The 12,620-nt window shown below is 40.1% G+C and overlaps 1 protein-coding gene across 1 annotated transcript; it reads left to right on the forward strand.

Moving 5' to 3' along the window:
- Positions 1–2,119: 2,119 nt before the first annotated feature.
- Positions 2,120–2,947, forward strand: LOC141633038 (uncharacterized). The gene has a single exon (XM_074445535.1). The coding sequence runs from the start codon at positions 2,120–2,122 to the stop codon at positions 2,945–2,947; it is 828 nt and encodes a 275-aa protein (XP_074301636.1).
- Positions 2,948–12,620: the final 9,673 nt, after the last annotated feature.

Below are 12,620 nucleotides of genomic sequence, written 5' to 3' on the forward strand. Positions count from 1 at the left end.
TAATGAGACTCGAGTTGGGTTATGTCTTACAAGTCTCATTGAAAAGATAGGAGATGGTGGTAAATGCAAGGATTCATAGGCTTAGCATTTCATCAAATATAACATGTGCATGAGTTGAGATCAAAACAAGCAAGCAAATAAAACATGAAAGCATATTAATTTAAGCATGAATCATTCCCCATGTTGGTTTGCCCTAATCACCCATTAACCCTAGCTAAGAGACAACTCACTCATTATCATGTTGATCATGCTAGCAAGGTTGTCAATCATACCAACAAAAGGAAACATGATGAATAAATGAAAGTAATTAACAATAATTAAAGAGGGATTAAGAGAATTATACCTACTAATGATTCCAATAATAAGGCAAAGATAAAAGAAGTACTTGATGCTTGATTGAGATGTTGTCAATCTCCCAATAATAACCCAAATAATCTTCAATTACCCAAAATAAAGGATGAACAAAAGAGAGATTAAGGAAATAAAACTTGTATTAGAACTTGATTAATTGTTGATTACAATACTAAAGAGAGATTTGATTGATATTAACTACTCTAATTATTGATAAGAAGAACATGCTCTTCTAATTAGACTAATGGGGTATTTATAGTGGAAATTAGGGGGATGCATTAGGGTTAACTAAGGGCTAAACTAGTAATTACACTTTTTAGATTGAGCAGGGAGGAGCCGGTATTTTTCGAAGGAAGGGCTTCTTTCTTTGTAGCTTGGAGAAGACGAAATTGCGCTGTAGAGGAATCCGAGCGGATTAGTGTCGGGACGGGCGGATTCTGGCGGTGGAACACGAGCGGCTTTGGAGGAATCCGGGCGGATTGTGGCAGTGCTAACCCGAGCGTCTTGGGATGAAACCGCACGGATTGTGCAGGTGGAGGACGGCCGGATTGTAGTCAATCCGCACGGATTGTTCTTCAGCAAGATTTCTTCTTCTTTTCTTCCCCTTTCTTCATAAATTCCTTGGGGATTTCCTTGGGGACTCAAGGATCCTTTCTGAACATTGCTCATCTACTATAATATGTACAAAGGCCTTCTAATCTTGTCTCTCCTTGATGCTTGGTCATTGGATTCGATCAATTTAGTCTCGTTTTGCCATGAAAATGCAAGATTCTTACTCCTTTCCTACCAAGGGATCAAAATCTCAAAGAATATGCAAAACAAAGAACTAAAGATAATAAATGACCCAAATATGCACTAAAAAGCATGGGAACAAGGCTAATTCGGGGGCTAAATATGCGCTAATTATGGTCACATCAGAATTCCTCCCTTGCACATGAGCTCACTGCCAAATATACTCGTGCTAGAATTACTCCCAAGTGCCTACTAAAAGTTGATATAAGGAAGGCCTTTGATTCTGTCAACTGGGAGTTTATGCAAGCCTGCTTGGTTCTTTATGGTTTCCCTCGTGTTTTTGTGAGGTGGGTTATGAAATGTATCACTTCTCCCTATTTCGCCCTTGCTGTGAATGGAGGGGTGGAGGGCTTCTTTAAAGGACAGAGGGGTCTTCACCAAGGGGACCCTCTTTCTCCTTACAGCTTTGTCCATGCAATGGAGGTCCTTTCTAGGCTACTCAGGGGATTGCCACCTTACCCTGGGTTCTCCTACCACCCAAAGTGTGTGCAGCTTCGCCTTACTCACTTGGTTTTTGCGGATGACCTGTTGGTTTTTACTAGGGGGGACCTCCCATCTGTCATGGCAGTGGCTAATTGCTTGACTGACTTTGAAGCTCTTTATGGCCTTGCTGCTAACCCCATGAAAACCAATGTCTATTTTGGTGGAGTGGGGGAGCCAGTTAAGAAGATGATTATGGATGCTATGGGTTTCAAGGAAGGGGATTTCCCTTTTAGATATCTTGGCTTACCTTTAACCACATCTAGGTTCACTGTTGCGATGTTTCACCCCATGCTTGATAAGATCAGAGCTAAATTAATGCATTGGGAAAATCATTCTCTTAGCTATGCAGGGAAGGCTACTCTGATTAACTCGGTTATTTTTGGCATAAAGAATTTCCGGAGGGCCAGTATCTTGCTTCCTAAGGGTATTGTTAAAAAACTTCAGAAAATCTGTAAAGACTTTTTTCTGGGGCATTGCTGAAGGAAGAAGGAGAATGGTCTTTAAGGGTTGGACTGGTTTTTATCATCCTAGACGGGAGGTTGGGCTTGATATCAAGAAAATCTTGAGCTGGAATAAATTCCAAATGGTAAGATGGATATGGAAGCTGATTTATAAACCCACCTGTCTTTGGTCTGCCTGGTTTACTCATTATATGCTAAAGGGTGAGTCTATCTGGCATGCTACAAGCTCTTCTACTCAATCTTGGTTCTGGAAATCAGTGTTGCTCATAAAGGATATGCTACTTCAATTGTCTAGACAATCTACTGCGGCCAAGCTCTTAGCTGATTGCACAAAGGAGGGTAAGTTGCAGATGGGTATGTTATTCCAGCTTCTTAGGCCTAGAGCACCTGCTGTCAGTTGGTATAGGACCATTCATGATGCTGCTGTTCTTCCTAAGCATGCTGTTATTGGTGTTCTGGCTTGCCAAAATAAGCTTGCAACTGTTGATAACCTAAAACATCGTGGCATTCCTTTGGCTAATCGTTGTGTACTATGTGGGCAAGATGAGGAAAGCATTCAACATCTTTTCTTTGCGTGCAATTACTCTACTCAAGTTTGGGGCTCTGTTTGTCATTTGATTGGTACTTTTAATCCTCCATCCTCCTTGCATTTACTGCTTCGCTGGTTTAAGCAGTATAATAGAGGGTGTGCACGGGTGAAAGTTGCTAGGAGATGTATATTGGCGACTACCATTTATTTGCTCTGGAGAGAAAGAAATGCTAGGATTTTCCATGACAGAGGCTTACCTCCTACAGTTCTGATTAGAAAAATCTCTTATATTGTTGCTACTCAGATGTATCACTATTCAGTAGGTCGATAATTGTTGGGTTTTGTTCTGGCTTGTTGCCAAAGTAGCTTATTAGCTTATCTAGTAGGCTTTATCTGTGGCTAAGTGGGTCTTGTAATGTCCTGATTTTTAACTTAATGAGAAGCCCCCCTGCATTTACTGCAATAATAATAATAATAATAATAATAATAATAATAATAATAATAATAATAATAATAATAATAATAATAATAATAATAATAATAATAATAATAATAATAATAAAAATAATAAAAATAATAATAATAATAATAATAATAATAATATTAATATTAATAATAATAATAATAATAATAATAATAATAATAATAATAATAATAATAATAATAATAATAATAATAATAATAATAATAATAATAATAATTATTATAAAATATAAAAAATAAAAAATAAAAAATAATAATAAAATAATAATAATAATAATAATAATAATAATAATAATAATCATAATAATAATAATAATAGGACATATTATATTATAAGGAAATTTCTTAGTAATTTCATAATTCTTCTTGTCTTTACTATATATACCATGTCAACCTATTCATAAATCACTTATTCACTTTTACAACATCGCATAAAAGATAGAGAGAAAAGAGAGAAAAGGGAATTGGATAATTAATTTGGGGATTTTGCATCTACTTCCATTAGATTCAATCTTTTACTACGTAATTTGCCTTTAATCTTTCTAAGATTCAATTGTTCATCTTTTAGACTTAAATTATAGTAGATTATGGTAGAAGTCGCACTTAATTACATAAAGATTAGGTTAAACATGCTTAGGTTAAAAGAAAGAAAGTTACAGCAATTAAGTAAATCTGTGAGTTGTCTTGAACGAATTATCAGACCGTTTTAAATTTATTATCTTCAAAAACGTAAAGAATAAACTGAGGTTATTTTCACGTCTTGTTTATGCCTGTAAAATTTCGTAACAGTTGACCGTGTATATTTTTCAGAATAATTCGTTATGAACATGTCGACTGAGAATCCGCGAATGCACTAGCAACCTAAAGTTTATTTCGTAAACCTAATTTATAAATTGAAACATGGTTGGGTCTTTTGAATACATTAACTTTGAAGAGTTCAGATGATGCTAGGCATTGGAATTTCTCAAAAATCATATGTTAAACTTGTTTTTGAATCGATACTTTTTATGCGACAAAATTCGTCAGTATTTATAAACCTTGATAAGTATGGAACTTAAGGAAGTTCTATTTCACAAGAACTATAGATATGTGTCTTAGGGTTCCAACCCCATTGTTCTTGCATCGTTTGGTTTTTTATTGAATTAATTATGAATTTATAGTGAGACTGAACTGTGCTGCAAAATGATAGAATTAGAGATTTAGCTTTGAAGTTGTCAAAAGGAATAGGACATGATGGGTATAGGATGTAACACCCCCATAGGTCGGGACCCTTCGTCTAGGCCATTCCCATCATATTAAGGTATCACAAGCCTTGGTTTCCCAAGAGTGTAGTGCGAACTACAAGTAAAGAAGTAATTTAGATAACATAAATTGTTAAGTTGTAGAGCTAAGTGATCACAAGTTAAGGGATATAAAAATCATCCCATTAATACAACCAAATCAAATGGAGTCTAAATGTCAAAAGCTGGATAAGAACAAGTGAGGACAATGAGGTAGACCGCTCCCAAGCCCGCTACTCAACACATGCACCTGTCAACACTGCTCCCCATATGGGCGGAAATCACCATATGGTTCATCACAGACATTCAAACCCAAGTGTTAGCCAATGATATGAATGTTCAATAATAAATAAGAGATGCAACTAACTTACTAATTTAATGAGGTATGTAACATGACAAACATCCACCAAGCTCATCTCCTTCAACCTTGACTAGGACACACCCACGACGTCACCAAAACCACTAAGGTACTCGGAACACGTCCGTGGTACCGGGTCCGAGTGAGACTCGAGTCTCCTGCCAGACAAAATGCCTCAACGCATGAGTCCCTCCATAACCCAAGTACTAATGTGGACATTCCCTTGGAGTGGGAAGCTCCAAGGGAGACTTGAGCGGAAGACGGTTTCCCAACCGCCTTCCGTCTCCAAAACCATCACCAACATCCTCCAAGAATCTCCAATGTCAACAATTCACTAACACAAGAACAATTAACCAAACAAGCATGCCATTAAATTCATACAACAATCAAATCATGCTCATAACTACATTAATTCATTTTCTCTTCTTTTAATTGCTTATTAACAAGTTATAGTGCAACATAATTAATGCTAGAGTCATTCACCATACTCGTTCTTCCCAAAATCATTATGAGACCACAATATGTACCAAAGCCTAATTATCCAACACATGTTATAATGCAACTACTATGAGATAAATATAATTAATGATATTAAATGCACAATTAAACACTCATAACACCATAGCTAAGTAGAGAAACCCTACCTTGAGCTTATCTTCACAATCCCACAAGCTAATCCCTAGAAATGCTCCTCAATGAAGCTTCCTACACATATTAGTTATTATAATTAACACTACAATCTATTATAACAACATACTAACTAAACCCTTGAATTATTCCTCTTAAATTCTTAAACCCTAATTAATTATGGTGAGACAACTAAACTAAGTAAAGTTATTAAAACAAGATTAAGAGATTAAACTCTAGGTTAACTTACTACCAAAGGTGGATGAACAAATGGCAAAAATTCTCCTCTTGAAAGACTAGGGTTTTTAGAGGATTGAAGGTGCGTAATTTTAGAGAGATAATTGGGGATGTAGAGAGTGGTGAATAGTTGTTTAGGATGAGGTTTTTGGTGGAGGAAATCTGAAAAGATAGGGTTATAAAAGCGACATTTCACCAAACATTTCCCGTGTAAAACTCAATCGATCGGCACTCGGTCGAGTGGAAGCCCACTCGATTGAGTGGAGGCTCCACTCGGTCGAGTGACCGACCTTCCAGGCTTTCCAGCCTACTGTATTGGATCACTCGGTCTCCGACTCGGTCGAGTGGAGCTGCACTCGGCCGAGTGGTTTATCTACTTGGTCTAGTTATACTTAAATAAATACGAGTTATTACAATCTACCTCCCTTAAAAGAACTTCGTCCCCGAAATTCACTCCCGACACTAGGTATGGAATATAGTCCCCCCCCCCCAAAGATGTACTAAGGCGAGTCGGGATAAATATAAGATTAGTGTTGACCCAAATGTGACGTTAGAACTACATATACGAAAAGGGAAAGGAGCGAAGACTCTATTTAAAGTACTTGCGTAGTACGCCCTACCCCTCTAGAAACATGGTTACAACCCCGTAACCGACTTATAGCTGCTCGAAAAGGTGAGGGTATCACTCCTTCATGTTCTCCTCAGCCTCCCAATTGGCCTCCTCCACAAGGTGGTTGGACCACAACACTTTCACCAAGGTTGTCTTACCATGTATTGTCTTCCTAACTTTTCGGTCTAGGATTTCTTTGGGTGTTTCCACATATGTTAGGGCATCGTCAAGTTCAATCATCTCCGCTTCAAGTACGTGAGAGGGATAATATGTACTTGCGTAATTGAGACACAAGGAATATATTATGAACTCGGTCCAAGGCCGGTGGAAGTGCTAAGCGATAAGCCACTTCCCTGACTCTATCCAAGATTTCATAGGGGCCAATGAACTTTTGGCTCAACTTTCCCCTTTTTCCAAATCTCATGACTCCTCTCATGGGTGAGACCTTGAGTAGTACCTTGTCTCCTACCGCAAATTCTATGTCACTCCTCCTTAAGTCGGCATAGCTCTTTTGCCTATCTTGACTGGCTCTCATCTTTTCTCGGATTATATGGACTTGATCAACCATGTCTTGTATCATTTGAGGCCCTAAAATCACGGCTTCGGTACTATCGTCCCAACATATCAGACTTCGGCATTTCCTCCTATATAAAGCTTCAAATGGGGCCATACCAATGCTAGCATGGTAGTTATTGTTGTAGGAGAATTCGATCAAGTGTACCCTTTCTTTCCACGAACCTCCAAATTCTAGAACACAAGCCCTCAACATGTCTTCCAACGTTTGAATTGTCCTTTCCATTTTTCCGTCCGTCGCGGGGTGGATGGTCGTGCTCATTTTCAGTTGAGTACCCAAGGAGCTTTGAAGCTCTTGCCAAAACCTTGAGATGAACCACGAATCTCGATCCGAAACAATGTCTTTTGGGAATCCATGAAGTTTGACCACATACTTGCAATATGCATTAGCTAGTTCTACCTTGCTCCATGTATCCTTCATTGGAATGAAGTGAGCCAACTTGGTTAGTCTATCCACGATAACCCAAATCATATTGTTCCCTTTTTGGGTCCTCGGTAAGCCTACTATAAAGTCCATTGAGATTGACTCCCATTTCCACTCCGGCACATCCAAAGGTTGCAGTTCCCTTGCGGTCTCTTGTGCTCCCCTTTTACTCTTTGGCAAGTCAAGCATCTTGCCACAAATTCCGCCACTTCCCTTTTCATATTCGGCCACCAAAAGGTCTTCTTGAGGTCTTTGTATAGCTTGTCACCACCCCGGGTGCACCAAGTATGGTGCATTATGAGCTTCATTCATTATCTTCTTCTTAAGCTCTTCATCACATGGCACGCACCATCTCCCTTTGAATCTAAGGCTCCCATCCATATGTAACTCAAACCTTGAAGGCTCCCCTTTGTCTAACACTCCTTTTCATTCTTGGATCTTCACATCACTCGCTTGTCTTTCCCGAATTTCCTTATACAACTCGGGTTCTAAAGGTAAGTCTCCAATTGATTCCCCCTTATCATATGAATGCCCATTTCCTTTACATCTTCCTTTAATCTCACCATGGACAAGGCGGTACACAAGGAGTGCACCGACTTCCTACTCAAGGCATCGGCCACCACATTAGCTTTCCCTTTATGGTAAAGTATTTTCATGTCATAATCCCCAATTAACTCAATCCATCTCCTTTGCCTCATATTCAACTCCTTTTCGGTGTAGATGTACTTCAAAATTTTGTGGTCGGAAAACACCTTAAAGGTTGTTCCACACAAGTAATACCTCCAAATCTTCAATGCAAAAATAATGGCTCCAAATTCTAAGTCGTGAGTCGGGTAATTCTCCTCATAAGTGTTCAATTGTCTTGATGCATAGGCTCTGACCCTACCATTTTGCATAAGTACACACCCCAAGCCATTCTTTGATGCATCGGTGTAAACCTCAAAATTTTCACTTCCTTCCGGCAAGGCTAAAACTGAAGCCATGGTTAGGCGCTTCATTAGAGTTAAGAAGGCCGTCTCACAACTTCCGTCCCACTTGAAATGGCTCTTCTTATTCATTAGCGATGTCAAAGGTCTTGCAATCTTAGAGGAGTCTTTCACAAACCGACGATAGTACCCGACTAGATCTAAGAAACTTCTAACCTCTGTTACATTCTTGGGTGCTACTCACCTAGACATGGCCTCAATCTTGGTGGGATCCACGGTAACTCCTTCTTTTGACACGATATGGCCCAAGAAAGCCACTTTCTCTAGGCAAAACTCGCACTTACTGAGCTTTGCATAAAGTTGGTGCTCTCTCAAGGTTTGCAATACTATCCTTAGGTGTTCCTCATGCTCCTCTTTGGTCTTGGAGTAGACCAAGATATCGTCAATGAATACCACCACGAACTTGTGCAAGTACGGACTAAATACCCTATTGATAAGGTCCATGAACGCGGCCAGTGCATTTGTTAGTCCAAGCGGCATTACCACGAACTCATAATGTCCATATCTTGATCAAAAAAGCGGTCTTTGGGATATCCTCATCTTTGATCTTCAATTGGTGATAGCCCGAACGTAAATCAATCTTTGAAAACACTACGGCTCCACTAAGTTGGTCAAACAAGCCATCAATCCTTGGTAGAGGGTATTTGTTTTTTATGGTAACATTGTTCAACTCCCTATAGTCAATGCACAATCTCAAAGTTCCATCCTTCTTCTTTACAAATAGAACCGATGCTCCCCAAGGTGAAACACTCAGTCTAATGTACTTTTTGTCCGCCAATTCCCGGTGTTTTTTCAATTCTTCTAGCTCCTTTGGACCTATCCGGTACCGGGCCTTAGAAATCGGTCCCGCACCCGGTCTCAAGTCCACTCCGAACTCCACTTCTCTCGGTGGAGGTAATCCGGGCAATTCCTCCGGAAATACATCCTCAAATTCTCCCACCACCGGTATATCCCTAGCTTGGGGCCTCTCCACACTAGTATCCCACACGTTACATAAGATCATTGGGCACTTCTTCTTTAGGCAAGTCTTGAGGGTCATCACCGAAACTAGTTTTACCTTAGGCTTGACTAGGTAACCCTTGTATTACACCCTAATACCCTTAGGTCCTTTCAAAGCAATATTCTTTTGATAGCAATCTATGTTGGCTTTGTGTTTTCTCAACCAATCCATTCCTAGAAATATCTCAAACCCCTCTAATGAAAATCCTAAAAGATCTACCGGAAAATTTGTTTTATGAATTAAGATGGGTACTTCTTTGTAAATCTTTGAACATGTAATAGACTCCCCCGATGGTTGGTCACGTCATCTTTGGCTAGTCGCCCTCCCTCAGTCCTAAGGTCGGTACACGGCTCCTAGACACAAAAGAATGTGTGGCCCCCTGTAGATACCCAGTATCTGCTGAGACTCCAAAAAACACCCGATGATTATCGGACTACAACATGTTTTGGAATCGCGGCGTTTGATCGACAGTTTGTGTACAACTTTACGTCGGAAAACATAAAATGATTTCGAAAATAAAACATCTCAAAAAATTTCAAAAATACCTGGAATGTTTAATGCACGACGACGGGGTCGCAATGACACTAACTAGCGTCAAAACCGACACCGGACCAAAAACCGACTCAAAAATTCAAATCCCGACTCCAACAACGAGTCAAACCGAGTCAACCACAAAAAACCAAACATTTCAAACCTTCTACCTTAAGTTTTCTCGAATTTATGAATGGTCAAGTACCAAACATGTGACTACAAAACCTAGGATAGAACAAATCATGATTGCGTTTGTTGTGAAAGTGACAACACAACTCGAAGAATCGCGACGTGGCTCGCGCCTCTTTGAGCAGCCCAGGTGGCCACGTCGCTCAAAACTCACACAACCACTCATTCTCCTATAAATACCCCTCAAATGCCACCCATTTGAGACTTACGCGAGTGTCCGCCCCCTCTTTCTCCCTTAAAATTCTCGACTCGACTTCTTAAGTCACAACCCGACGCGTATTTACGACCTACCGATCGTAAACACGAGCCTTACACATTGTTTGGTACCGTCATCGTGCATTAAATCACTTGACCGACCATTTCGACCACTACACCATCACTAAACATTTAAAACACTCTTTTTACTTACCAAAACGGTTTTAAACCGAGTTTTTTCCGATCAAACGAGTTATTACAGTTACGTCGGTCACTCGCCATAAGCAAACATGTAAGTATGAGGGTGTAAAAATCCTCTTTTATTATGTTTTCATTTGTTTCATGACTATAACATGCTAAAACATGCATAACATGAACCAAAACATGGAATAAATGAGCCAAAACTGATTTTTGGTCTGAGGCAGAAGCCCCTTAGGTCGCCAACTGGCCCGTGCGTAAATGGGGTGCTCAGACCAGAGATCAACCGTGTTTGTTCTCGTCATTTCCGTTTAATCCATCTTCATATTTGTAATCGGTTTTTCACCATTTCAAGTATTTTCGAACCCTTTTTATTTTATTTCACTTGTTTTAACCATAAAACATTTTTCACCCTTGGTTCCTTGTACCATGACGGTTAAATCCGTGTTTCGGTGATAATTTTTGGTTAATGACATTGAAAAGGTATTTTAAAGCCTTTTATTTCATTTCTTTACATTTTCAAACAAACATATTAGTCCCCAACACAAAGTCATCCTTGGTTCTACATACCATGCCGGATTTTAACCCGGGTACGATGATGAGTATCGACTAATTACATTCAAATGGACTTAAGACAATTGGTGCATAATAATTTTCAAAACTATTCATGTCAAGTTTGTCAAATCGAACCCAACACCGAATATTATCCAACTAATGGTGATTATTCGAGTCTAGTTCTTCAAATCAACAAATGCGGTCTAAACGACCCCTTCAAATCAAACCGGGTCCAAATAACCATTTTTAATACGTTTTATAACGTTTTCTAAAAGGCCAGAACACGGCACATAAACCGTGGGGCTAACCCGCGCCTAAACAGGCTCTCCATTTCTCATTTTCAAAACCAGAGGGAGGCCCCTTACACCGCTGGCTGGCTCGCGCCTCATATGGCCGTCTGGTACAGGGCCTGTTCCCTTCCAGCATTAGTCTAGAACGATCCCGACTCCGGTTAACCCGGATATAGGACGGATCAGATTACTATTCAAAAACATATTTGAAAAATGCCTTACTAAGACAAATGGATCATGTTATGCACCCTAAACCTAATACGGTAAATGGATGTTTAATTTCCGTCTTGCATGCAAATCAATCATTAATAAAACTCGACATCTTATACTTGATACTTGGATTAAATCAACCGACTTAGAAAGCTCTCACATGTTAGGTTTAAATCATTGGATGCACATTCATGCATTTAAACCGTTTTATCAACTTTTGCATTCAACCAACCAAGATCGATCAGTAGAGGCCGCTAAACGCGGGCGGGATTGGGTGTCTGATTAAAGGGCTTTCCAATACGTACCTTCACCTCTTACTCAGAAACTTTGGATAGTGGACGACCTTATCTAAGGCGTACGAGAGTCATTCTAGAGATAGGATGCTAAAGAGGGACGATTTCCTTATCTTTAGTGCCTATGTCAAACGCTGCTTTGTGCTTCGATTTGACCGAGATATAAAGTGGATTTCGGACGGGTTCCAGGCATCCCACAAATGATTGGCGGCGACTCCGAACATCTCTAATCGTTTCGAGACCCTTACCGAGACGAAACCGACCGATCTAAAACGATCCGGTCGAAAGCATTTTTATGCCGCCGAGCGTGGCTTTCAAAAAGACCGCTGCACGTCCACAGATCTAAGTGGGCTCGCAGGTGGCCTTTGACCGTAGATCGGTAGGTGGCCCAAATCCACAGACCGAGACGTGGCCCATGTCCACAGATTGGCGACTCCGCTGGGGAAAACTAGGACACTTACGTCTTTGTGATTCCTAGATGGTGAGACTCGAATGAGGTCTTGGTTGGAATGCATTAATTGATAGTCTGGTCACGGTCGGGTTCCTTGTCTGGGCCCACAACCTAACCCTTTTCGACCAATTGCTCGTCTTGTCGGCGTGAGTTTTCTCATCCCCGCCTTTCGAATCCCGATTGAGTCAAACATACCATTGATGTTACACATTTTTTTTCGTCAAAGAGCTTTCATCACTTTCGAGCACGAGGATAGGGCACCCTCCTTACACATTTTGTTTGGATTGGTATCCCTCTCGCAAATCGGGGTTTGATTGCTTGGTGTGTAACCCACCCTTTTAAGCCAAAACCCGTGTCAGCATAATGCATAATATAATGAAACTGTGAGTGCTTATGTGCTACTTTATCATAAGTTCTTCCGTGTCATTTTAAAAATCACCCTTTTCGCGCCGTTATAATGGCCATTTCGAACCTCGGTCTTTCGCCGACCATTGCACGCCTTTCTAGGCCGTCG

Source organism: Silene latifolia, chromosome Y (genome assembly GCF_048544455.1).
Source record: "Silene latifolia isolate original U9 population chromosome Y, ASM4854445v1, whole genome shotgun sequence".
Taxonomy (NCBI): Eukaryota; Viridiplantae; Streptophyta; class Magnoliopsida; order Caryophyllales; family Caryophyllaceae; genus Silene; species Silene latifolia.

Bases quoted from the DNA above. Each gene is read 5' to 3' on its own strand.
- LOC141633038 (XM_074445535.1), top strand. From the start codon at position 2,120: ATGGTCTTTAAGGGTTGGACTGGTTTTTATCATCCTAGACGGGAGGTT.